The sequence below is a fragment of the Rhea americana genome, unplaced genomic scaffold (assembly GCF_003343005.1).
Source record: "Rhea americana isolate MKP2758 unplaced genomic scaffold, rheAme1 scaffold_0, whole genome shotgun sequence".
Classification (NCBI taxonomy): Eukaryota; Metazoa; Chordata; class Aves; order Rheiformes; family Rheidae; genus Rhea; species Rhea americana.
In genome coordinates, this window is record NW_028185037.1 from 6,377,524 (window position 1) to 6,405,211 (window position 27,688).

The 27,688-nt window shown below is 35.8% G+C and overlaps 2 protein-coding genes across 2 annotated transcripts in view; one reads left to right on the forward strand and one right to left on the reverse strand.

Moving 5' to 3' along the window:
- The window catches only part of EMC2 (ER membrane protein complex subunit 2), a 604,202-nt gene that overhangs the window by 450,074 nt on the left and 126,440 nt on the right, over positions 1–27,688 (forward strand). The gene's annotated exons all lie outside the window — the stretch shown is intronic.
- On the reverse strand, positions 1–27,688 carry EIF3E (eukaryotic translation initiation factor 3 subunit E). Its single transcript, XM_085309892.1, has 12 exons — positions 27,554–27,688; positions 24,889–25,006; positions 18,536–18,578; positions 17,943–18,047; positions 15,860–15,985; positions 13,859–13,983; positions 12,005–12,131; positions 9,841–9,942; positions 8,701–8,810; positions 1,344–1,446; positions 970–1,104; positions 1–170 (listed from the first exon to the last, which is right to left on the reverse strand). The coding sequence occupies exons 1-12, from the start codon at positions 27,609–27,611 to the stop codon at positions 132–134; spliced, it is 1,191 nt and encodes a 396-aa protein (XP_085166018.1). The 5' UTR covers positions 27,612–27,688; the 3' UTR covers positions 1–131.

Below are 27,688 nucleotides of genomic sequence, written 5' to 3' on the forward strand. Positions count from 1 at the left end.
TTAAAAGTAGCCAAATTTATTCAAATAATTTTTGATAGAACACAATTACCTTTTCTCAAAAAAGGTTACAAATTTATCATATGATTTTTAGTCAAATGAAAACTGATTTTTTTCCCCTCTGCAGATGTATCTCAGTAGAAGCCAGAGTCTTGAGTAGCCCAGTTAGGTGCCTGAAAAAACAAACAAGAACAAAACCAGAAAAACATTAAAAAAAATCAATTAAAAGGAAATTACTATACTATCTGCTGGCTGCTGGGAACTGTGAGATAATAAATTTTTACAATATTAAGGTATGGCTATGAAGCAGACATTGTTAACTACTAAACAATCCCTAGAAGTTTCTAGTAAATATTAACAGAACAGAAATTATACAATACTAAGAAAGTTCTATAGTCACAGTCCCCAAGTTAGCTGCAGGAGAGGAAAAAGTTCTAGAGAATCTCAAAGTATAAAGATAACTTGGCAGCTATATTTTCTTTATAAAATAGYGTCACTTAATCTTTATATAACTGTCTTCTAATGGAATAAACTAATTCACAACTGCTTGTCAGTCTCCCTCAATACTTCAGCCAAATACTGAAGAATTATAAACGTATAAAAATATTCAGAATGGTTCAAGTCCAACCAGCTTTAAAAAAAAAAGCAATATAACTACTTCCAAGTGTCATATATCAAGACTAGTCCTTTTAAAGTGGWGAAAGAAACCTTAAAAGGAGTATGAGAACTGAAAGATGGTAGAAACAGAACTAGCTTTACAATGAAAAAAACAGAATGCCTAGAGATGAGAAGCTAGAAGAAATCAAGAATCAGTCTAATGGTTATTATAAGAAAATAAGCTTTTCCAATTTAATTCCAGGTGTCAGAACAGTCAGAAGATCTGATAAGGTAAGAAAAAGATGAGAATTATTGTTAAATAAGTCTCACAAGAAAGACAGGAAAAAAATCCAGAAAAATGTAGCTTATACCAACCTCAGATCTACCACTCTGGTTTAATTTCTTCTCAATGTTCATAGCCAACATTTGGCTACGAAAAGACAGACTTTTGGTCTTTTCAATCACTTGTTGATAAGGAGAGACTGCATTGTTGCCCATAACTACATGGCCCTAAAACACAAGAAAGATATAGCAAATATTTTTAATAATAAATCATAAAACAATCCTTTAATGCTCTACTTTTAGAGCTTTCACAAAACATCTTACATGCAATATTAAGACAGAATAAATGAAAGCTAATACACTTTATGAGCAAATAAAAAAGAAAAAGTAGTTCTACTTTTGAACAGTATGAATGAAATTTAACTAAAAATCAGCAAATCCACTTGAACTCATTGGTACAGTCTTACCAGCTTTGAATCAAGTTTGGCATCTAATCGTGCATTTCGAATTAGATTGACAATCCATCGTTCAGCTTCTTCAGGAGTCATATTTAGTTTATCTGCCAACATGCTGGAAGGTAACATATCATTATCAAAAGGTGAACTATAATGCCTCTCATGTTGGTAGATACAATCAAGCATTATGGAATACATGACAGCTGTGAATTAAGCCAACACACAAGACTTATCACAGCAGAAACAAGATTATTCTTCAGTAAGTTTCACATATTTGTAAAATATATTTCTATTTGACTGAAATAACTTTAAAGCCCACAGACAATCCCCCCTCGTCTTAAAAGAAAAAAAAAAAAATCCTGACGCAACTTTCCATTGGGACATCATGAATGAATAATTAATATCTTGAAGTATTCATACAAAAAAAAGATTACACTAAACAGTACTTATCCTAAACAACATCATTTTACATTTAAATCTTGGCCTGTATAATTTTAAATATTCCTATTAAACTCTGTCTACATGAAAATTCTTTGGAAAAATCATGAAATATTAGTAGTCTACTAAAATTATATACCAGCTCCAAAGAGCCTACAGAGACAGAGAAGACTTGAGAATAGGGATGCTCTTGGGCACACAGCTGAGCTAGGAATATGCTACCAGCAATCTCACAAATTCAAAACTTTTCCTATACTCGCACCGACAGAAGATAGAACTGCCCACAAATAGATGGCTATCCATCTTATAGCAGAAAAGCTACAAATCTGGTATATKTTTGATATTTTTGGCAGCCAATTAGCATGTGATACTTTTTCATCAAGAATGTAATCATGAAAACTGATGGACTGATTAAAAGCTGGTGTTTCTGATGGATAAAATACTGTAACCAAACCCTATCCTACTCAAACATCATCCCATAAACTAAAAGAATAATTCCTGTAAGAACCCTCTTCCAAACTATATAATACATACATATTTATATATATATATATATAAAAAAAAAAACCTGCTATAACTAACAGATAAGAATGTATCAAGCTTTCCTTGCTTTCTCTCACCAATATCACTCATTTCATCAGATGTTTTTTGTTATAACAAAGAAACTGCTCTATATAGCAAATTCAGTGTTTACCAACATATTAGAATTACCACATTCACTGCAAAATAAATGCCCTTGACACCTCAAAAACCTAGGATGTGTTACCACAGACTTTTCAACATACTGTTTATACTTTTATTTTTTCATTTCATACAAGTCATCTTAATGTTTTGAAACAAGAATCAATCCTCTGCCAATCAATAGTTATAAAACCATACTGTGACTACAGTTCAGWAGACAGAAGTTTTAAGTATAACTGTATATTAAATAATTTCACCACAACATAAAACAGTAACCATAATTATGAAGAGAACTTCATTTTTTTTTTAATCCTGCCAGCAGTCAAGAAAGTTTAGAATAATTAATCCAACAAAGTGTTTCTCATTAACTCAGTTAGCAATAATGCACAACGCAGCTGGCAGCTAACTGAAGTTCTGGGAACAAGTGCTACGAAACAGCACTTCAGAGTTTGGTACAGAAGATAAGTCAGCTGCATCACTGGTTGAAGAAGATGCATTTTATTCAAACTTCCTGCAATTTCAAGGAGGGATTGGAGGCGGGGGGGAGAATGCTTAATGAAACACGCACTCTTGTCCAGGCGTAATTCCCACTGATGGCATTTCCTGTGGCTTTCCAGTCAACCCCTTGAATTCCTGCTGGCATTTGGCTCACACAGGAGACTTGTAACTCTCATTCTTCCATCAGCTTCCAGACTTAGGTGACAAATATGAGGTAAGGGCAGCAAACATTACCAAAAAGCCAGCGGCTATGCTGCAGTTACAGAAGAGGTCAATTTCTCACCAGTTCACAGAGTATCGTTTGAATGCATTTTTCCATCACCTAAAAGGGTGATCTTTCTCTAGCTGCTTATTATTTTGTGTAATTCAGTACTAACTATTCAGTTCCTAGCAGTGTCTACTAAAATAATTAGAAAATAATTTTTAAATTCTCAAATGCAGCTGCMAGTAAATATGTATACAAAGTGTGAGATGTTTATTATAAAAACCTCACGTGCTTTGGATTGTCATCTTCAAGTATATACAAAATTTTCAGAGCTTACCAATCCACTACAAAAGGGTTTGATGAGAATGACCAAACTACCAGTGTTAAGGACAGTGCATTACTAAAGAATAACTTGATTGTGACAGGCAATGCTTCAAAGAGAGATGTGGAAATACTCTACTGTTCTTAAAGTGATTATTTTAAAACTGCCRTCGTAACTCATATGCTATCAAATGGTAAAGACACGAACTTCCTCTATTTCTCCCAAAGCTGAAGACAGAAAGTTAGAGTATCTTGTAATACAGGAAGACATTTCTTGAATCAGAACATCTACCAAGCAAACACGAACACCTTTAACAAGAATTTAYGTGCCATCATTTTGCCTGCATGTTTGATCTTTCATACATTTCCCAACTATAAAAGCAAATTCCATTTGTGAGAGATGACAAAGTGAGGTGAGCAGAAAGAAATCAACTTAACACTGAACTTACACTCACTGAACTCATTTCAGTGAAGTGACACAACAAATGAGCAACAAGGTATCCGGAGTCTGGTAAAGCAAGGGCAAATAAAATCTAAGCCTGACTGCTTCCCTTCCATTAAAACTCCTAACGTATGGTTGAATTAGCTGCTGTAGAGAGTTGAGGCAGACGAGAATAGAAGGTATCAGAGATATAAGTTTTTGCAGAATTATGAGCTACCTAGGCAGAATGAGACATATTTTGGTAGGCAAAAAGCTGTGCATTGCTGGAGCATGCTAAGCAATAAACTCAAAACTAAATAAATTTAAGCTTGAAACAAAGAAGGGGAGAAAAAGCRTTTGTATGTTCTTTTAGAGATGTGATCCTTATAAAATAACTGTCTTTCAGATCAAGACAAGAATGGCTACTGCCACTACTTTGGAGATTAAACTACCTATGTAGGGAGTTAAACTGTGGAATCTCCAMCCCTGGAGATAAATAAAAATCATCTAGGTAAAGCCTTGTGTAGCATAACATAGTATCAAAGGGGCCCTTGCTTTGAGTGGTAGTGGGGTACACAGGATTGAACCAGATGACCTCCAGGTCCSTTCCAACCTACAATACTTTGATTTTATGTTTATCTCAGCCTAGAGTACTTGTGGGGAGGGGGCACAGACTTCTAGAGAAAATAATTCCAAACCAGAAACCACAAAGTACTTTGTACCATCTAGTAAGTAATTCTATTTTCTCATATTAAAGGGAGTCAATGGACACGAGCTTAGTCAACTGGGTAAGCTACAAGCATCTACATAAGCACTTAAGCTTGGATCAGGAATGCAAATCTCTCAATTATCCCTGCTTTGCATGCTGATCCATGTCACGGAGCAGTGACATTTATGATGAAAATAGCATCAAACCTGGATTCTTCTGATTATATTGAACTAGAACATGTGCTGTAAGAATATCTGATGTGCTCTAACACTAAGTGGTGCTCAGCCACTGGGAGCAAACTTAACCTAATCTGAAAGAGAAGCCATAGAGGAGAGTAGATGTCAGGTTTCCCAGCAACAGCTGTTCCTTTCTGTGGATCCACTCCTCTTACACCCCACCACTTGCTAATGTGAACAYAGCCCTAGGAAGTTTTCCAGCCTTCAAAAAGACTTTTGAAAACAAAGGAACACAAATGAGCTCTCTGCATCTACATGCTACCACTCTTACATAGGGGACTATGGGCTGTAAATTTCTTTATCCAAGTCTAAAGATTTTAGAAGCTCAACTGTTTCTTGTAGAAGTGGTGTTTTCTGCTTAACTAGAAAAAGTCATACCATCAAACATAGAGCATACATAATAGCAACTTGATAGAAGTCACACATCTTTGTACAGCTTTCAAACAGGTATTTTCTTCCTGCATATTAATTTAGAAAATCTCCAAATTATAACATTAAAATAGAGGGCAAAAAAGGATGCAAGTTTTTTTTTTTTTTTTTTTTTTTTTGTTAAGATTTACATGGATTCAAAGTTTTAACCTAAAAAAACTCTGAAGTTATTGGTATCCAGTAAAAGGAGTTATAATCAAATAATCTGATTGATACTTAAAAGGGTAGAGACTATATTCTTTAAGTTAATCTTCAGGGTGATTTCAAAAGTTTTTCTTTGAAATATTTTGGTTCCTTTGTCTCATAAGAAGATTCACTTATTTCGTTCATGSTAGAACACTGTTATTTAGGTTTTTYCTTTGCATAAAAGGAAAGCTTACTGAATTCCATGCATCTTCATATATAAACAAACTTATCTTGCACTGTCTGCAGAAGGAAAAGATACAGAAAATAGGAATGAAGCATACTCAGCTCTTCAATTAAATACAGGCATACTGAGCTAACCAAATCACATTTTGAACTGATTTAATCTATTACTCCCTATTAAGAATATTTCAAACATTAACTTAATTGCAGGATGATGTGGACTATATAAATTAAAAAAATACAACTGATAAAGCAACTATGTCCTTGGAAAAAATGTCAGCTGCCTAACAGATGCAAGTATTTAAAAAAATTAAACGAGCCATCTATTTTCTATTTAACCTAAGGAATAGCAGATTTCCCACTAATTGTTTTCAAATTTGTTCTGAATACTTAAACAGTACTTATTAAGCACTGTGGTATAACCAACAAGTTTTCAACTCCAGGAATAGCAATGGAAATCACTTGTGGATAAACAAATGCAAGAACTATGCCTCAGTCAAACTTCTAATTAGAAGCATTTTAACTGGCCAATTTTTTCAAAAACTTATGATCTGACTTATTAAACCTCAATCTAATGATTGTAAGAATTTCTGCAGAAATTTTAGGTTTAGGTCCAATTTAAACACAGTAACCTACTAGAAAGAATTTCATCACTGATAATTGACTGCACACACAGTTACCAGAAGTGGTACAGTAGGAATAGCCATGCCCAACTTGGAAATAAATGTCTCAAAGTTTATCGCTTTCCTCAGAAGACATCACAATGTTTAAGAAATAGAGACACTACTCCCTGTATTTATGAATCACTTGGCCACAATAAGGAGAGACAACAGAACTACTATACATATATAGTATATATATACACACACTATATATACGTGTGTGTGTGTGTGTGTGTGTATATATATATATTTATTTTTACACTACTGAAGTTGAAATATCATATTTGTGACATTTTGCTTTTTGAAATAAGATAAAAATAATATGAACTTATTAAATAACAAAGGCAAAATAAATTATACCATCTGTCATAAGCATTGTTAAATAAGCCTTCCTAATTTTTGCTATAATCAATCATTTGCATGTTATTTATACTTTATCAGTATCTTTTAACAGAAAGACTTTAAGAATACCTATGACACATCCTCCAGAATCTCTGCTCATTGCTTCTCTGATCTGGCTCAGATCAAATTTATTAGAATGACATCCAGCCTGCAATTAAACAACAATTCCCGCCCAAATTCCTCCCTTATACTTCAAGTTTTGTTAAAATCTTGAACCTGAAGATAATGTAGTATTCACACTATTAATTTACAGGAAAGGCAGGGCACTCCATGTGGTTTGATATTCTCCAAGAATTCAAGAGGGCTTAATTAGCACATTTTCTTTTTCAAAATACTTAATCAAAAYGCTTTTATCCCTAAATTTGCAATACTTGTTACGTATTACTTTTATATGAAATATTAATCTCCTTATAAAGAAATCAACATRTAAGTATGGAAACTTTTGTTCATGGCTCTTGTTCAGTTAACATCATTAGAATGCTTAAACACCACCACATTACAGCTAATTAAAATTCTCAAACAATTTACTGCTTGTCCTTTGCAGACTTTTGTATYAAACTTTCTGCTATCAAGTACTTTAAGCCTTTACTATGTGGCATACTCAAAGACTAACCTCTAAAAATGAACCCCAAGGAACGGAATATTAGGGATAGCAATTACCTGATGTAAAGAATAAGGAAGTATTATTTCCCAAATGCATTTGAAGGAAAATGTGCCCAGTGAACAGAGATTAACAGTAATAAAATTTTTGATCTTTCTTTTACTATAAAAACATAAGAAAAGTGATTTTTCCTATAAACTCATAAAACTCAAAGATAATCTTCTGGCATGACATTTCCTTTTGAAATCAAGCAGCTTTAAGTTGCTTCCTCAGATAACTAGTCACATATATTTGCTCTGGATACAGGCAGGTAACAAAACTGCATTGAACTTGATTGATTCACCAGTTCAGGTTTCTGCTGTCTCAAGGATCTCTGCACTGTTCTCTACCACAAACGTTTTTATACATTCAGACTTTTTTTTTTTTTTTTTTTTTAAGGCAAAGTGGATAGGGATCTCAAGTATGCATAACAACTTCTTCCTGCTTAATTTCCAGACAAGAGGTCTTGGAGCTGGTCCATTTGAAAAGGCTACTTCTACAAGATATATTTTGGGTAAGTGACAGATATCCTTGGTAAGGAGAATATCAACAAAATTCTGCTCATTTTCTTATAGCTGGATCACTCATTTTGTGCTACAGGGAATATGAGGGTTTTTTATTACTTAATTACTGAGAAAAGCAATACAACTYCAATCACTTTCAAAGAACATACCTGCAAGACAGACATAAGTATCTCTGAAAAACAAATAAACCAAGCAATTGCTGTATTAGTGGTAAATTTGCTTAATCAGTATGTATGGAACTGAGCTCCAGACTAAAAYACTCAAACTTAGGTGACATTATGTATCTAGATTTCCGTTAGATCCAGCAGTGATCTAGTCACTCTTCAGCGTGACTGAAGAGGGCTGTACAACTCAACACTCCAAGGTTTCTAATTTAGGGTGAGCTCTTTTACCTTCTGGATTCCACAGAGCAAAGGAACTAATCTTCCACTGACTAATGCAGATTACAGATAACTCACTCAGACACTAACTTTAGGTGTCTTAAGCTGCCATCGAACCCAACCTCTGCAGTACCTGTAAGTTATATTAGAGGTTTCTCATCGTTCTACATAATTTAATGCCATGAGGAAGTTTTAACTTGAAAGCTCTGTTTGAGGGCTTGGGGGAGGGGTGCATGTTTTAGGCTTAAGCAAAAGAATTCAACTTCAAAACATGATTACTGTAACTGAAATATATCACTCTAGYTCTCTAAAACTAGAAGAACAACTGCCCATCTAACTTTTAATGACTCATTTCATCTGGTGAATGAACAGTTTTCTACTAAAGTTTATACTGTTTGTAAAACTGTCATCCATAACCAATTTTTATAAAACATTATATTAAAAAAAGTTTTCTTACCCAATGCTGATACATTGATGGATGCGACAAAAAGTCTCAAATATAAAGAGACGAGCATTCTCAATAAAGTCCTCAAGACATGCCACTAAGAAGAAATCATTCACAAGCACCTGCAAGTATAAAGAGATAGGCAACAAGAAGAATAAACATGGAAACAGTAATTCAGTTATAGATACCTTTATTCAGATCAACGAGCAGTCCTTCAAAAACCATTCTTATAATATTCCAACACGTGGAGGAAAGCCCTCCTATTTAAGAGAATTTCTCAGAGTAATTTGCTAAATTAAAACTGCATGACTACACTAATAAGGTAACTGAGGGCTGACCCAAAGAGAGCAAGGTCCAGAGCTCTCATGTTCAACTGAAGGTCCTCCTAACACACAAAATTTACTCCCCTCCTTATCCTGTAAGTTCCTTCTCCAATTCAGCATCTTGATTAGCTAAGGTGAGTTGTTCTCCTTACTACAGAGATCAGCTTACTTAGTAGCGCAAGCGTGTCTGCAAAGTTTAGACTACACGATCACCAACTTTAGATAGCTAAGAGAATAAATTATCCTTTCATTTAGATTTACCACGTTAGGTGACTAATACTAATGAAAAGGAAGCCAAAGCAGAAGCTGTAAAAATCTGCACTAATGTTCAGCTATTAGAAATACTAAACTTTCACATTTACCTAGTCTATAGAAGTGTCAGGTATCTTTAATTGCTTACAGTAGATCAGACTAAAAAGTTTAAGAATACATACTTAGTTATCCTAGTATATTATTTCACATTACTTCTCAACATTGCAATTCCAGAGTGCAATAAGTTATGCATCTTGTGAAACAAAAGGTAAATCCAAGTTTTTCTCCAATTCCACGTTTGAGACACTAATGGAAAAGCTGAAGCTCACCAAGATGTATGATTACCTATTCACTTTTTGTTCTAGGAGCTAATTATATCTGATTTTAACACTATACTCTTACCAGTAAGATTTACTGAAACTTTACAAAATAAATTGTTAGAAATAATGCTAGTTAACTTTCATTGGCAAAACACCGACAACAGAATCAAGCACTGTTTCAACCAAATTAGCTAGCCAATGTTAACTTTTTGGATATCTTTGTTCAGAGAAAAACTTATATATTACGGAAAACTTACTGTTTCACACTCTCTTAGTTTCTTCTGTGCACCATCAAAATCAAAATTAACATACAAGCACTCTACAAACTCTGTGATGGGATCTCTGTACGTGTAGGACTCCTGTCAAAATCCAGTTAGACAACAACGTTAGAAATCCAAAAATATTTAAAGAGATAATTTCCTTAAAGTTAATATTGTCTGAGTGTTTCTTAAAATCCTCGAACAGCAATATTTAAAACTGGAAACAAGTCTCTATATCACAAATAAAATATTGTTAAATAAAGTTTCATAATTCCTCTTATTACAATAGCATAAATGTACTTTTTAAATAGTCTGGTTAAACAACAAAAAATGTAGTTTCACCTTTAGTAATTTAGTGCTGCATTTCTTCAGGTTAGAGAACTGTCAGTGACTAGAACTGTTTTTSTATCAAAAATCTCAATTTTTTGAAATATGAGAACAAATATTCTTACAAATTTTGATTTTACAAGTTAGTTCAACACCAAACACTTTATACTTGATCATTCAATTTACAAGGATGACATGTGGCTAATAAAAAAATGCTGTTTCCTATATACAAAATATTTAAATTTATTTTGACATTACAGGAGTTGCTTAACTTTCTTAATTACAAGATACGAACAACACTACATATGCATACATCAGGTAAATCAAAACTTAATTATGACAATGTCTAAGATGTCTTGAAATCACATTTTCAGATGTTTAACAYAGTATCTATCAAGGCTGTTTGAGTATATAACAAGACTAGCAGACTAAGAGAATTGCTAAAAAGACTTGTCAGATTGAAGTCACTTTTCTTTTGCATACACATTTACTATTCATTTTTAAGTCACGTTTTATACATTAGAATTGTACTTGTTAACTAATTATACCTATGATGTAGAGCAGTCCAGGATCCCATTTATAATCTGAGATGAGCGTATAACTGCTTAACTATCGGTTCAATACTTCCATAATATTAGTGGCTTTTTTTTTTTTTTTTTTTTTTTTTTTTTTTTGAAGAAAAACAAAACACAGTGAGAGGATGGACCAGCTTGTCTTTTAACATCAGCCTACCATACAACATTTGACATATCACTTCAATTCTATGTTTCATTTTTCCTATAAGTAAACAAGTTGGTAGTTACCCTGTCTGAACTGCTTTCAAATCCAAAAGATCTCTACTGCTCCACAATTTAATGTAAGGAACAACACAAAATTAAGTGTATTAAGAAATAAATCTKTTAACAGATATTTCAATACCAAAACTAACAGAACTGATGTTATGAACAGTAACATCCCAGTGACTCCTTTTCATTCATACCAAATGTACAAGTTGAAGTGAAAGCAAAGCAATGACATTAAATGCTGTCTTACTTCAAATATCAGAGCTTCATATTAAAATTCAATGTTAAATCAAATTTTAGAACAGATATGGGCTTAAGACAAGAGGCAGGGTTTAACACTTAAACCGTCTGTAACTATTCTATGTATTATTTTGTGAACACCAATGCTTAAAATCATATTAAGAGATCAACTGATCACTCTAGTAACCGTATCACCATGCACATATTATATTTTACTCTAACTCACAACATATGTTATTATTGGAAGTGTTTGAGGCACAACAGCTTGTATACATGCTGCAMGCTAATTTTGGGTGAAATCTCTGCTACACGTAACACCCTCCAGCTTGCTATCAAGCACCCTGAATCTATTATTTCTGCACCTGTTTACAAACTAATATATCTGTGACAACAAAAGCATTTAAGAAAAATGTATACAAACTAGAACATAATACAATACATAGAGTTCAATGGTTTTAAAATGCAAACAAGGGTTTATAGTCATACAGCAACTCCTTTTAAGGATGTCTGAAAGATGACAGATTCAAAGCCACTTCACATACCCTACCGAATTTTGTGTTTAATAACACAGGAAAAAGAAAAATTGAGTGCTTATTCCATTTTACCTCTTCCTTTATAAAAGGAAACAAGAAAATTTTACTCTGCCATCCCACTGAATGATATTGTTTTACCTTATAATGAAAAACGAGTTAAATGAGAGAAAAGGAACACCAGAACATCCAAGAGTAATCACAAAACATTATCAGAAGAAAGTTGTTATAGTTTCTGTAAAACTAAAAACAGGGCATATCAGAAAGAGTTTTAGTCCTTACCTGCTGAATAACCTTGACTAAATCTTTCAGCACTTGTCTRCGTTTTCGAACATCTTTATTTGTTATGACTGCAGTAGTAAGGTATCGCAGGATATGTGGGCACATTGTTTGAATTGCATTGAGATACCTGAATAGAATAACCCAGACAAAGCTCAGTTGATGCAAAATTGCATTCAAATAGTAATCAAGATACATTAAGCCTTATACATCTTCTATGTAACACAGTATCAAATGCTTATGACTGCCCATTTATTCAAGTATTGAAGGACGATTTGTTAACCTAAACCAGGTTATCTGAACCTTGGTGCTTGAAAATTGACACGTGACCATGGCAGGGAAGAAGGAAGGGGGCAGTGCTAGAACAGGGAGAAAAAACAAAACAAAACCAAAAACCTYCAGTCCATAGGCTAAATCCAGGTCACTAYTGCCCTATGCTGTCAGCTACACTGATTTCATGGAAGGGGAGGGAGTGAATACGTGTTTGAGATCAAAAAAGACTTCCTCTGGTATGACCATACAAGGCCGCAACTTTCCAGTTCAACCGTCCAATGAATTAACCCATATTCGTAAGTGAGAAGTATAATCTGAAGTATTATTTCTAAATTATGCAACAAGAAGTCAAAAAAATCCAGTAAAAGTTACAAATCTGCTGGGTTAATCGAGTAAAAATTCAGCCAGTTTTCTTTAGTACTTTATTTAATACACAGCCATCTGTCATTTACTACAAAGAAAAATATCAAAATAGCATCTAGAGGACAATACCTTCCTACCAGCCCTAAAARGTGTGGTAGGAATTGGTAATCTGGCACAAATAGTTCTTATTGTGTCTCTGAGCACCAGAAAAAAAGGGCTAGTTTTTCCTGCTTCAGGCTTTGGGCTCAAAAAATTGGACCTGGGTGATAGAACCAGATACACTATGAACAAGTCTGCAGATGACAGAACTGAGAAGACTGCCAGAGGGCTGTGCTGTCACTCAGAGGAACCTCAACMGGCTGGAGACACGGGCAGGGAGAATCTCAAGAAGTTCAACAAAGGGAAGTGCAGAATCCTTAACCTGGATTCCTGGGGAGGAATAACCCCAGGCACCAGTACAGGCCMGGGGCTGACCTGCTGAAAAGCAGCTCTGAGGAGAAGGACCTGGTGGAGAACAAGTTCATCACGAGCCAGCAACGTGCCCTTACAGGAAAGGCAGTCAACGGTATGCTGCACTGCATTAGGCACAGTATTGCCAGCAGAYTGAGGAAGGCGATCCTTCTCCTTTACTCGGAACTCAYGAGGCACACCTAGAGAGCTGTGTTCAGTGCGGGGCTCCCTAATACCACAGAGACACAGAGCTACTGAAGCAAGTCCAGCAAAGGCACTAAGATGATGAAGGGACTGGAGTATCTCTTATGAGAAGAGGCTGAGAGAGCTGGACTGTTCAGCCTGGAGAAGAGAGYGCTCAGGGGGAATCTTATCAACGTGTATAAATATGCAACAGGGGAGAAGTAAAGACAACAGTCAGACTCCTTTTCAGTGGYGCCCAGTGACAGGATGAGAAGCAACGGGCACAAACCAAAACACACTTTCCTGTAGGGGTGGTTGAGCACTGGAACAGGTTGTCAGAGAGGTTGTGAAGTCTCCATCCTCGGAGATGTTGAAAACCTGACTGAACAGAGTCTCAGGCAACCTGCTTTCTAGCCAACTCCACTCCTCAGAGCTCCTCCACTCCCACCAGCAGGGTGCTTGAATTAAGTGATCTCAACAAGCCAATGAGGCCTTCCAATCTCAGCTATTCTGTGATAAACTTGAATRTTCATCTTCTATCATCATTTTGTTTTGAAAAATCCAGCAACATAGCACAACACAACTTACTGTGGTTGATAGAGAAAAAGGTCAATGATGTTGTCTCTGCCTTTAGGATGGTTGAAAAACACAAATAAAGACCAATGGATAAGCCATGTTCTTTGCTGAAGAGACTGCAGTGGAGAGCTGACAGACTAAAAGAAAACATAACACTGAATTAAAACAAGGTACCAAAAAAACCAAAACAAACACACACACACACACACACACACACACACACCCCATACAAAAAAAAAAATCATATAAACACTAATGTATAGAAACATACAGTTATTCAGCATTTGCTATTTTCCCACTGACTCCATCTGCTTCCTGCCATTCTCCGGCTGAGTTTAACCTCCAGTTTAAACTGTCTGCTACTAAAGACAAATCTCCTCAAAATTACAACCTAAGATACCAATTTTCCAATATTATATTCCAAATTGTTTGCCCAAATTTGTATTGTTTTTGCAACTGTATGGATTTTACTTTTCCAGAAATGACCAGGCAAGCATATATAATTATTTCTCCTCTTAATTCTGAAATTTGTTTCAAGTCTTCCCCTCTTCTGCAGTAATTTGAGGAACTAACTGGTTTCTCTAGCTTTTTACTTTACCTTCTCCAAAGCCTAACCAGAGTACCTTCTCCAAAGCCTAACCAGAGTACCTTCTCCAAAGCCTAACCAGAGTACCTTCTCCAAAGCCTAACCAGAGTACCTTCTCCAAAGCCTAACCAGAGTACCTTCTCCAAAGCCTAACCAGAGTATTTTGTCAGGCAAAGCACATCTCAAACAGTGATGAAACATCACAATCACTTTCAGTCACTTCAACTAAAGGTTATAAAACAACATGCTGAGAATTAATGGACACAGCAAAGTAATAATATCTCACAGGAGCATGATTCTGTTCTTCACTAGTCTCAAAGGATTTTTAGAAGTCAAATTTCATAGGGTTACAATAACCACAGAGGTTCATAAAGATCAGGAAAAAGAAACAGAAATCTGTTAGCATTAATTACCTGCAACCAACATAAAAAAAAAAATGAGGCGAGGAGGCGCACCAGCTCCTCGCTTGCACAAGACTTAAATTTAAGAGAGTAAAACTCTCCTAAACTATTTCAGATATGGCCACTGAAGTCTCATGAGCAAGACAGTAAAACTGTAAGGCCAAGYTCCTCAATATCTTAAGTAGCTCTAAATTAGTACTTGCAGACCCACACTTTTCCTTCATTTTCCTGGTACTCATCTGAAACTAGGAGGAGCTAGTGAGAAAGCTAAATTGAAACTCATGAAATGAATAAAAACTCATTGGTTTCCACCACCCCCCCCCCCTTCATCTCCTTTGGCATGGAGTGATACCACATCAAGGTCTGGTTCTTGCAAGAAACCTCTGCAAGTCACCAACCCCCTAATATAAGCAGAAAAGCATCCAAGACATCTTTTTAAGTTAAGCTTACTAAATTAACTTAATAAAGATACTTTACCAAATTAAAACAGATCAAAAAAGAACAAGATAATTAGTAGAGCCTACAGGAAAGAAGAGCAGAGTAAGGAAACATGTCCTCTGACAAGCTCAGCTGCTTCCAAAGTGCACCCTTCAGAATGGTTTAAAATGTTGCAAAACTAAAACCTGTATGTTCTGTCACAGCACTGATTAACTGTAAGCTACCGAAAGCTGTACTGAAGATGTATATTCACTAACAATTTGCAGTCATTTTCACACAATAATACCTTGCTCTCAAACTTATTCTTGAGGGAGGTTCATTTTTTACAGATATTTCCAATAAACAAACATATATAACTATTTCAAACAAGATAAAGGGAAGAATATCATTTGAAAGATGAAAGATATCAGTATTTCCTCACCATTACTTCTTGAGCATCCTTCTAATTTCCCACTAACATTTAAGAAATACACAAGTCTGCTAGTACAAGAGTGTGATAAACTGCTCCTAAGAGAGTGCTTCATAAAGACAACTGCACAAGGCCCTCTAACTTCTTATCTTAGTATATGATCAAGCCTTTTTACTTACATTATTATCTATTGTCTCCTTTAATCTTGTGAGATCTTCCATGGCTGCATCCCAATTCTGCATCAAGATTTCAGATGCCAGTTTTCCCCAAAGAGAACTCAAAGCATTTCTATCTGTTGCTGGAACCTGTTTTCAAACAACAGCAAAGTCATACTTTTTATCCACCAAAAAAGGAAAAAAAAAAAATCTGGAACTACTTAACTTTACATCATGCCAGACTTGCATGGTTTTACCTTTCCAAATGATGTAATACTATTTTTTTCAAAATCAATTTAGACAAAGGGCAAGCAGCATTGCAACTAGAAAATCTTGTCAGAAGCAAGACAAAGCTCCACACATACTGCAGATTCCTAAGTTAAACAACAGAAAAGGATGAAATGACTGAGCACCAGATGATACTTTTGTTCCACTTTTTTGAAACCATGTAAGAAYGCCTGTGAACTATTAATAGACATTTCTTACAAAGCAGGTTCTCAGAAAACTGGTGACAGTAAGTAACCACATCACACAGGATAACCCTCAAAGTTCTTTTGGCAAATGCTGTGACTAAAGCATACTTCTTACAGGAGTGTCCTGTAAAACTACAACTTCGCAGTCATGAATGCCATTTCCTGGAGTGGTAATTGTAAGGTCAAGCAATGCTAGTTTTATACAGGAATGAATTACACTAGGTCATTCATAGTGTCAAATTCTGTTCTCAGAATAGTTCTCTTCATAGATTATGTTTCACCACACAACTTTAAACAAATCTTCTCCCATCAAAAGTGGTAACAAAAGTCTTATACCAAGCTACAAGGACCAAAATCAGCACTTCACTTTTAGAAATTAAATTTATTTGACATGTAAGAACATTATGCTAAGCTAGAATTAAAGCACAAAGAATTAAGGACAGTTATCCACAAGCTTAGAGAAATAGAATTTTAGTTTCTTTCTCAGAATGTGAAATGTACATATAACAAAGTCATATAGAACACAGCTTTATCATTAATGCTTAGACCAAGAATTCAATTAATTTCTACTTAGAACACTTCAAAAAAATTAATGATTCTTTCCACACTTCTTCRTTATATATAAGAATTACTGTTCTTTACTTTAGGAGCTTTTCATGAGATTTAGCATATTTTTAGATGGAACTAGTAAGCAGACAGCACAAAATAAAATCCTCAAAATGCAAATCACTATAGATTATTTTCAGCAATCATTTCACATATCTTTAAAGATACATGGTTTAGAAGTCATTACCTTCCAGAAAACCAAGGTGCCAATTTAGCAGGGTATTTTATTTAAGGATGTTGACGTGCACAACCTTGCTTCTAAATCATGTCATTACAGCTCACAATATTACTATTCACAGGAACTGCCTTCAGATACCACAGCTGTTCTAACTACAGTATTTGGATTTTCAAGCAGTTACCTTAAATTTCCATTTGTTAATAAAATGGCACACTCACTGACCACCAACAATAAATTCACTGTGCTGAAATTCTTAGAAGACACTAAATCTTCATTCTCAAAATTCACTCCCACCATTCACAATGATATGAATTACAACAACATGAGAACAGTTAGTTTTACCTAACTAGARATCACAGATCTAGTTCTACAATTCCCATTTAAGCTGTTTACATTTCCCAGCTAGATGACTTTTAGTCTTACATCCCTCACAAAATTCAAGAGAAGACAGATGAGAGTTCAGATAAGGTAGCAGTTCAACATTACTACCTGTACCTTCAGTCTACATGCAAGCTTTTCACTACCGTTAGTGACGCCTGCACACAAAAACAAGTACTCATTTTGCTGTTATTTTTAAAATTCTTTTCAAGGTATGTTTAAAGTGGGAAACAAGAAATATTCCATAATTAAATCTAAACTTGTAAGGCTTGTGGTTAAAGAGCAGCTCTCAGTTCAGCATGAAAACAACATAATTGCTTGACAACAGCTAGCGGCAATTATTAATTTTAAATTCGAAAAATCTTTTCAAGATTTCCTTAGTGCAGAATAGATGTCTTAAAAAAAGCTTGTAAATATTGTATTTTACTACAGATAACTAAAATGGTCTAAATATTTCATGAAAAATACTTACCAAAACTCTAAAAAAGTAGAGATATTCTGCAGCTCCTGAGTAATTACCACATTCATACTGGAATTTTGCATACCTGTAGAGTGTATCTAGGTACTCCTGCCTAAACTGAAAGGTAAAACAAAAAAGGTTTTCTTCATTAAGGAAAAAAAATGCTACAGGCTGTTATAGGACCATTTTTAATAGTAAAGATTTATAACAGACATGTAAATAATCTTTAAAAACTCTTCAGATTATTTGGAAGATGTTATAAACACAAAAGACAGAAAAGAGACATTTTACATTTAAGCCATGCCACTGAACTAGTAATTATACTAAYACTGGACGGAGGGGGGAGATGAAATTCTGCATAATGAAATTAAGCAAATTTTTTTTAGTTGCAAGTATACCAACATTAAGCTTCAGCTTCATTTTTGTGTAAGATATGCACGTTCAAAGACATGCAAATAAAATACTCGAGCATTTGGAATTCTGCCTATTAGCTACACTCAAACAAGATAGGCCAAAATGTCAGTACCTAATTCTGCAGAACTGTTGGTTGTGGGAGAGTTTGGATGGAGGTGTTTAGAATTGCATTCAGATTAAACAATACTTACACCATGCTTCTCAGCCAAGTAGTCAAACAGCATTCGACCGTCCCTATAATAAAAAGGTAAGAAACAAAAGATAAGAACAGCTGTTTTTACAAAACAAACTGATTGTCACCACTTACTATACAACACAATCTTGAGTTGTTAAAACAAAAAATTATCTTGCCGAATAACAAATGGAAAGAAAACAMATTTTTCCACTTTTTGAGTGCAAGCAACTACAGAAATAGTGAACCAGCGTGTCATGAACTTAATAAAAAGTTTCAAAATTTGCTAAAGTCAATAAAATTAAAGAGTGGTGTCTGCAACAATAGCCAGAATTAAGAGCGAGGCAGGGGAGGGAGAGTTAAATTTGGCAGCATTCTTAACATTTTGACTATGAAAGCTAAGTTCTAGTTTAGAGTTCTTCCCACTCTCGTATTCTAATTCCACAGCAATTATTCAAGCCAAACAGTTTGAATTAGATAACAGACAGGGACTGTCTGCCAAGACTAAAAAAGCCAAACAGAATTAAAAAGGAAACTTATCCCACTACTAACATTGGGATAGACTAGTTAGCAAGCATATCTCTACCACAGTAAATACCTACAGAATACACAAATAAGAACAATAAATCATCCCAGTAAGTTCTACATTATTAGCTTATACATGCAATTACACTTATGAAATTTCTTTATTCAAAGTGGACAATAAAAAGGCAATAGGTATTATCTTGATCAAAGGAAAGTTAAAGTTTCCAGTAGGCAAACCAGAGATAATCCACAGTCAAGAAGCCTCTCACTAATGCTAACACTTAGAGAGAATGCCRACTAGAATCACAGAATCAGTAAGGTTGGAAKGGACCTGTGGAGATCCAACCTCCCTGCTCAGCAGGGTCACCTAGAGCATGTTAGACAGGATCGCATCCASGCRGGCCTTGAAGATCTCCAGAGAAGGAGACTCCACAACCTCTCTGGGCAACCTGTGCCAGGGCTCCGTCACTCTCACWGGGAAGAAATTCCCCCTCGCGCTCAGGCGGAACTTCCTGTGCTTCAGTTTCTGCCCAYTGCCTCTTGTCCTGTCACACGGGACAACTGARAAGAGTTTGTCCCCATTCCCCTTGACACCCTCCCTTCAGGTACTTGTACACACTGATAAGATCCCCBCTCAGTCTTCTCTTCCCCAGGCTRAACAGGCCCAGCTCTCGCAGCTGTTCCTCATAAGGCAGGTGCTCCAGCCCTCTGATCATCTTTSTAGCCCTRCGTTGGACTCTCTCCAGTAGCTCCATGTCTCTCTTGGACTGGGGAGCCCACAACTGGACACAGTACTCCAGATGAGGCCTCCCCAGGGCTGAGTAGAGGGGCAGGATCACCTCCCTTGTCCTGCTTGCAACACTCTTCCCAATGCACCCCAGGACACCATTGGCCTTCTTGGCCACAAGGGCACATTGCTGGCTCATGGTCAACTTGTCATCCACCAGCACTCCCAGGTCTTCCTCTGCAGAGCTGCTCTCCAGCAGGTCAGCCCCCAGCTTGTACTGGTGCCTAGGGTTATTTCTCCCTAGGTGCAGGGCCCTGCACTTGCCCTTGTTGAACCTCAGGAGGTTCYTCTCCACCCAACTCTCCARCCAGTCCAGGGCTYTCTGAATGGCAGCACAGCCCTCAGGTGTGTCAGCCACTCCTCCCAGCTTGGTATCATCAGCAAACTTGCTGAGGAGACACTCTGTCCYCTCTATCAGATTTTAGACACCTTTTAGTATTTTTAGCAATATTTAGTGAATAATTTGTTATTCAGCATCTGCAGTGGATCTCAATCAGCCCTTACAGCGAAATTTTAGTATACTCTTTTCAATGGAAATATAATTCCACTCAAACTCAAATGCCCATCCTTTGTGAACAAATACTGCAGCTGAATGAAAACATTTTCAAAATGCTGTTATATTTGAAATCTGGAACTTTGATTTTATTGACCATCTTCCTACAATACAGAACCAAGAGAATTCATAACTTTTTTTCTATTTTACACTGATTTTACCTTTTGGTCTAAAGAGTTTAATATTACATACCACATCTTTTAATCTTTACCCCTGTATGACTCTGTACTCATAACTACTCTTCACTTTATCTCTTCTGAACATTCTCTTTATGATCAATTATGCGGGACAGATGCAAAGGCTTAGTCTAATTCTCCAGAATAACCTCTGAAACAACATTTGATGAACACTGTTCAATTGCAGACTAATTCTTAAAACTTGCATGCTAACTGTTCTTTGTAAGAAATATTTTTTTTCCTAGCAGATCATAGAATTCTATCTTCATGCTCTTAATGCCATGATGGCCTTGTAAACAAAGCAGGGCAGAGAATCTTTTCCATATAYCAAATGGAGTAAAATTTTAGACAAAAAAAACAGGTAGCTCTTAAGAGTTCTTAGACAAAGGAAAGCATTCACATTTTTAAGCAGCATGATTATGGTATTACCAGCACCATATAGTAGGCCACGTTGCTGAAAGGAAGCMATCCCACAACAATTGATTTATAGTCATTGCTAAGAAAGAACACTTCATAACAGAAGTATTTCTGGGCTTAGAAAATAAGAGCCAATTCAAACTATTTGCAGAAGAATCTTGCCTTAAGAGGAGGATATCCTAGATGGATGTTTCTATTACCTTACCAAACAAAAGAAAAAATGAAAACAAAAAGCTAGGAAAAGCTCTGCAAATACCATGAAGTCTTCTAGAAATGATGTACAGAGTCAATAAATGCAATTCTATATGCAAGATATTTCTCCTCAGTCCTCTCCCTGCCACCGCCATGAAGTAAAGAATCTGACATCTGTCAGCTATTCCTGCCATCCTGACTCAAAGTGAGCCACCAAGGGGCTACCCTCCAACCAAAGCTTAAGGCCAACTACATCATGAGACAGTAAAAGGAGATTCTTTCCACATTTAACAGCAAGTTGAATTTTTTGTGCAAATCAAAAGTGCCATTCCATTTCTATAAACACCCTTCTAGGAAGCCATGCATCTGAAGCTGAATTTATTTATAAAAATAGATCCATATTCTTTAAAACACTTTATAAGATATGTGTAACTGTGCTACCTAAAAATCCTGCAGCCTCAATTAGTGTTAAGTAATCTTTGAACTTACAGACAGTAACTACCTATTTGATTCGTGCACTTTTACTTCTGTAGAATGTTTCATTCAAGAAGCAGGACAACAGTAATGCTTCTCATACTTAAAGAAGTCTACAGAAATCCAGGAAAGGAAGACCTGGGCAATTCAGAGAACTACCATGTTTGATAGAACACGTACCTAAGACACAACTGAAGAAAAGAGTGTCAAACTATAAATTCCTCCTGAGACAAAGTTGTAGTGGAAGTTCACGCAGAAGACACTTTCAGAGAGCACAGGGAAATCAACTGACTGCACAGCTGAAAGGTTATTTAATTAGAAATTATTGTATATAGGTCAAGATTATACAGCAGAACAGCACATTGCCAAGGTAGCTAAGAATGACAGTCCTTAGGAATACTCTTGGAAGCAATGAAACAATCTCATGAGTTTTTTCCAGCCKAATATAACTTCAAGACTGATGGATACTGACTCCTCCTCTATAGTTTTTTGAAGTCTTATTGCCTTTCTCCAACAGCTACATGGTAGGGGGAGACCAAAAACACCCATACTTTGGTTTATTCTTGAAAGAACCTCCACCTGCAAAATCTGTTTCACACACCATCTTCTGCTATATCTCAATCAGACTTTGATCTTCTAAACAGCACTGTGAAGGATTAATCATAATCTCAAGGTCTGATAATATACATCCCTTAATTTGATACAAGGAGATCCAAACCACCAGCAGAAAGTCAAAGAATCAAAAAGCTAGTTATCTACTTTTCTAAAGCATGTTCTTCCAGTCTAGGTAAATTGATAGCTTTCAGCTCAATCTGATTCTCTCCCTTACTGTGGAATCCCAACAATTTGGATTAGAAATTTTGTTAAACTAATAAAAAACAACAATAACAGATTTGTAAGCAGTAAAACTTCCAGCTATTTTAAGAGTGAAATAGATATACCAGTTGTGAAACAAAACTTCTTGCATATGAAGACAGGATTAGTGTTTCATAGAATTAGGCAGGTTATATTTCAAATGTTTTTTGAACATTATCTCTTGCTTCTAGAAGAGTATTTATGCTCTGAAATCTGTACTGCTGACCAACTTCTTTGAACTAAAGATCACATAACAGAATATTTCTCCAAGAAATGCATGTACTTGAAATCGCAACAAGATTTTTATGCAACAAAATTGTTTTAACAGTTCACTAGAGGCAATGCTAGAACTGAAGAAGATCTCTACATATAGAGTGAGAAGTTCAGTTAGGTCTGAAGAAATACGTAACATCGGGGAATATCTTTTCTGAAATTTAAGATTGTTCCAGATAATTTAGATGCAGCTAACTTTCCCTTTCAAAGCTATACTTTCAAAGGCTCCTGGCGTTGAATACTCACTCAGGTCACAGGCAAACAATCTTTTCTATTAAGGAAAGGATTTATATGACATGAATATCCATGCAGAAGTCTGATATMATAGTGGCTTACTTAACCTGACAATCCTTTCTGCAGTAGAAGCTTAAGTATTTTTAGTTGATTACAGAAGAGAAAAAGCTATTTTTCTGAAATGCTGAAAAACTGATGAATTTCATTATTTCCATTGAAATGTTGTTTCACATATGCACCAAGACCCAACGCGCTGTTCATCACCTTTCTGCATCAACTGCATTCTAGGTTAGATTACAACAAATTCTGCAAACCATGTGTAGAGTAAATATARAACGTGTACTGTTATCTACATATACCAAAAGGATGATCAGATTTCTGAGCAAGTTTGAGGAGGAAGAGAAGGCAAAAAAAGGGTGAGAGGGTGAGGTCTGCACTGACTCCAGTCTGAACACTAGAATTTGAAAAATATTGATACCTTCAGAGAGACCACTAGTCAAAGTAATCTAAATGATCTTTTAAGACAAGAGACAACCACCAACTTTGCCTTTGCAGTTTCTTAGAGCTTGCCAACAATAAACCTAAATAAAGGCTTTACCTTCAAATTCAAGCGGAGTCATGTATGCTCCTGAGGGACCTCTGATGTGATACACACTATCTGAAATCTTAAAGTAGATTAGGCTGAATAAGGAATTTATCTAGTTATTTTTTCAGAGAATGTTTGACACATAATTACAACAGTGATCAGATAACAAGCATTTCCAATGTAACGATAACAAGTAGTAACTTTAAATGAGTATTTTTTCATCTCTGTTGAACTGGCACAACTACTTCTTCAGTTGCTACAGCTGACTGATTTAGGCTTAACCATACAAAAAAACCTTCATAGACCTAAGGTTTAGACAGACTCATTCCACTTTATTTACCCTCAGAAGCAAAGTGAGGAGAAATCACATACCTTCCTCGATTTGCAAAGCTAACGGTTTTGTGTGGCATATTTCAAAAAATATTTTGAGTCTAATACTGTAGATGCTCATAATCTTCAGTTTTGGCATCCTAAGTCCACAGGCGCAGTAAGGAAAATTCCAGTTTTCTCATAGAGAGGGTGACCATGCCCTGGAACAGCTTGCCAAGAGATGCTATGAAATCTCCATCCTCGGAGATATTCCGAACTCAACCACACAAAGGTCCCRGCAACTTGACGAGAGATAACCCCACTTCGACTACGGAGTTTGACCTCCTTCCCAGAATTTCTTTCAGAACTGAATTATTCCATGATTTCTAGAATTATCAAAGTCTCAGCCCAGAGGACTGACCTCCAAGTAAAATCCTTAAAGTCTGGCACTGTTCCTTAAAAAGGTGATTATAAGCAGTACCTTTCATCAATAAGTTGGCCTGTTTGGAARGGGGAGACTGAGGTGAGGAGGAAAACAGGACATAGCAATGGACAGGACTCCTGAGAGAAATGCCTTAGGAGGTTGAAAGGATGCACATCCACCAGGCCTCCCAGAGTAAGAATGACAACATTCCATAATCCTCTGTCAAAGGAAAGGGGAAGCCTCCTAGAAAAGGGGGTCTGAATTGTTTCATCCCCTATTCCCTCCAAAAATCATCTTTGGCTGCAATTTGATAGCACTGAATGACTAAGTGAATGTCATCTGCCCCCAGCTGGTTCAGCTAAATATTAAGAGGAAAGAGAAACCTTATATACTGCACAGAAAAGAGTAATTGGTCATTTCAATCATGTTACCACAAGCACTACTTAAATACTAGCCGGAAATAAAAATGCCTATCTTTGCAGTTGCTACACAGGGAACATTCCTACCCTCACCATCCAAGAGGTACCAACAAATCTTCTCAGGAAAGTTGTTACATTAAAGAATTACCTAGTGGACTGCATTTGCCTTGTAGTCTCTGGATCTTCAAACATCTTGACAATAGGTTCAGTTTCTGCCTGAAGTTGTTTCAGCTGTGCAACAACAGTAGTTCTCTTTTCACGCAAAGCTAAACAAAACAAACAAAATTAATTTAATGCTTAAAAATTTTAAAGGAGATCAACTGCAGTAATCTGATGCTGATAACACAATTCAACTCCATGTCTTCTCAGTTCCTATCTAGTTTGTCTTCTCATCTCAGTCAAGTTACAAAAATAGAGGTATCTTATAACACCTTAACTGATTCAAGTTTCTGTAATTTGGTCCCTTTATCTGCAATGCAGTTCTAATCAAGCCACTGAAGTGCAGATAGCTACAACAGAGTCAGTAAAAGCCTGAAGATACCCTCTCTAATACAGAGGGAAGAATGGTCCTTTAGGTAAGTTTGCTTATTCTAGATCAACTTGGAAAAGTTTTTTTTTTTTTTTTTTTTTTAAAAAAAAGTAAACGTAATGGTATGATAACGCTAAGACTAATTTTCCTTTAACTGACAAGTTCCTAAAAGCTTACGTTTAGAATACTCACTTGAAAGTTGAGAGGAATAGAATAATTTATATGCAGCTCARTCTGCAAAACTATTATTTTAAATAYTGTGTGTGTTGAATTAGATCATTGAAGTCTTTTTTGGAAATCAGAAGAAATAGAACTTACAGGTTTAGGTCTATTTTATGCATRCTTAGGACTACTTTACACATATTCAAACTTTTCCACCCAGTGCTACCGCATGCAATAAAGCAAATACTTTAAAAACTCTGAAAAGCCTAAAATAACCGGAAGGGTAGCAGCTTGAAATCGGCTGTGTGAGCAAAGAAATTTACGGATTCAGACAACCCAAGACTAAATCCCAGGAGAGACCAGTATGCAAAAAAAGGAAGAAAGCAAGCTGCACACCAGGGCATTCAATGACACAGTGAATCTATCTGACATTTCTTCAGTGATTATGACTATGCATGTATTTGTAAGGAGGTCCAAAGTGAATGAACACCATAATGGTGACCCAGTCTAAATCTGAGAATGACTTGCCTGATAAGAAGTATTCCAGTAAGGAGAAATTATCTCCAACTTCAGAAGAATCTTGAGATTATAAAAGAGAAAGGGGAACAAACGAAAGCAAAACCACCCGGTTAACTTACTAAGAGTACAAAACTGTTTTTCTGTGACATCTCCTCGCTCTAGGATTGTAAGTTGATCTTACTGAATACAAGACAAAAGCAAGGATATGTTGTCCACAGACATTTCAGAACATAGCAGTATAAGTCAACTTAGTTGTGAATAGTTACAACAATAAGATTTAAAAACATAGTTTAGTAGGAAATTGTAATGAAGTCAGTAATTCTTCAGATAAAAAATACCCTGTCCATACCATCTTGGTAAGTGTTGATGCATGAAATGACACACGTCAGAAAGCTCTCATAGTAAGTGAAGACCTCTTCACAAAACACTGAAAAGCACCCTGAACTACTGATTCAATAAAGTGTTATGTCTGCTTAAGTTAATTTGACATTGTTGAACCATGTTGCTAGTCTTATGCATCATTACACATACATCCATACAAACAATATCTATGCTAGGATATTGTAAATTTGGTCAAAACGTTGAATTCAACACCTAAAACTCTATCAGTTCTATTCATATATTTCCAAAGGGATTCATCACCACCTTTTCCATTTAAAGAACCTGAACAGAATAAGATTGAGAGACAGAASAACAGTAGCTGGATTTTGTACGTGACTAGGCGATAGCATCCAAGTCTCTTCTTCCTAATCTGCAGCTAAACCAGACTGTTGTTCCGCTACAGCTTAGTGGAATATGAGGTACTTCATAGAATAAACAAACAAAAAAGGCTTGAAGGGGAGGCGAGGAGAGGAGAGAGGAAGCGAGAAGGAAGGAGGAACCCAAACACAACCGAAAAAACAAAACTACGAAAGATAAAAATTAAAGAAAAAAAATATTCTATTCTCTGCTTTTCCCWAGTGACATATGAAAAAAAAAATTACAAAAGTAACTATGAAAGCTCCCCCAAGAAATCACAGAAAATACAAGAGGAGGTTAATTTTTCATATGCTTCTACAATTTAATTCGGAATTTTTTCCCCTAAAGAACGAGCAATTTGCCTGTTGGCAAAGGTGGGTAACACATGCACTTTCACACGCAAYAGTTACGTATTTCCTCAAAATCTAAAATATCAGCCACAAACAGACAAATTCATGGAATTACTTATAACAGAAATCCAGTCTTCATACAGTGTATACCTTTAAAGAAAAAGTTAAACTGAACCCAAAGTACTGTTCAATACTGTTATTTTACAGCTGCGAAAAAAAAAAATCAGGTTTAACTCTATTAGGCTCTACCACTGAAGTGCTTGGAATGACCAAGACTACATTGAAGTACTTCACAGGTCACTCAAAGTCTAAGCTTGAAAAAGACAAAGTCCACATTTTTCAGGATTAGGAAAGACTATTTGTTTCAATAACATGCATTTTTTTCTTAAGGTCAAAGTTACTAAACAGCATTCTAGTTTTCAAGGGCAACATGCAAATTACTACCAGTTGTTTATTATTTTATATACAGAAGGTTTAAAATTTGCARTTATTTCACTTTTAAAGGAGCAGCTTACCATGAGGGATTTCATCGGAATAAAGATTTTTGTACACATCCATGGCAAAATCCACCATGTTGGTATCGCTAAGAAGATCCAGTTTTCCTTGGAGTAGTTCCTTCTCATTGTATATCTAAAAAAYAAGAATTAACA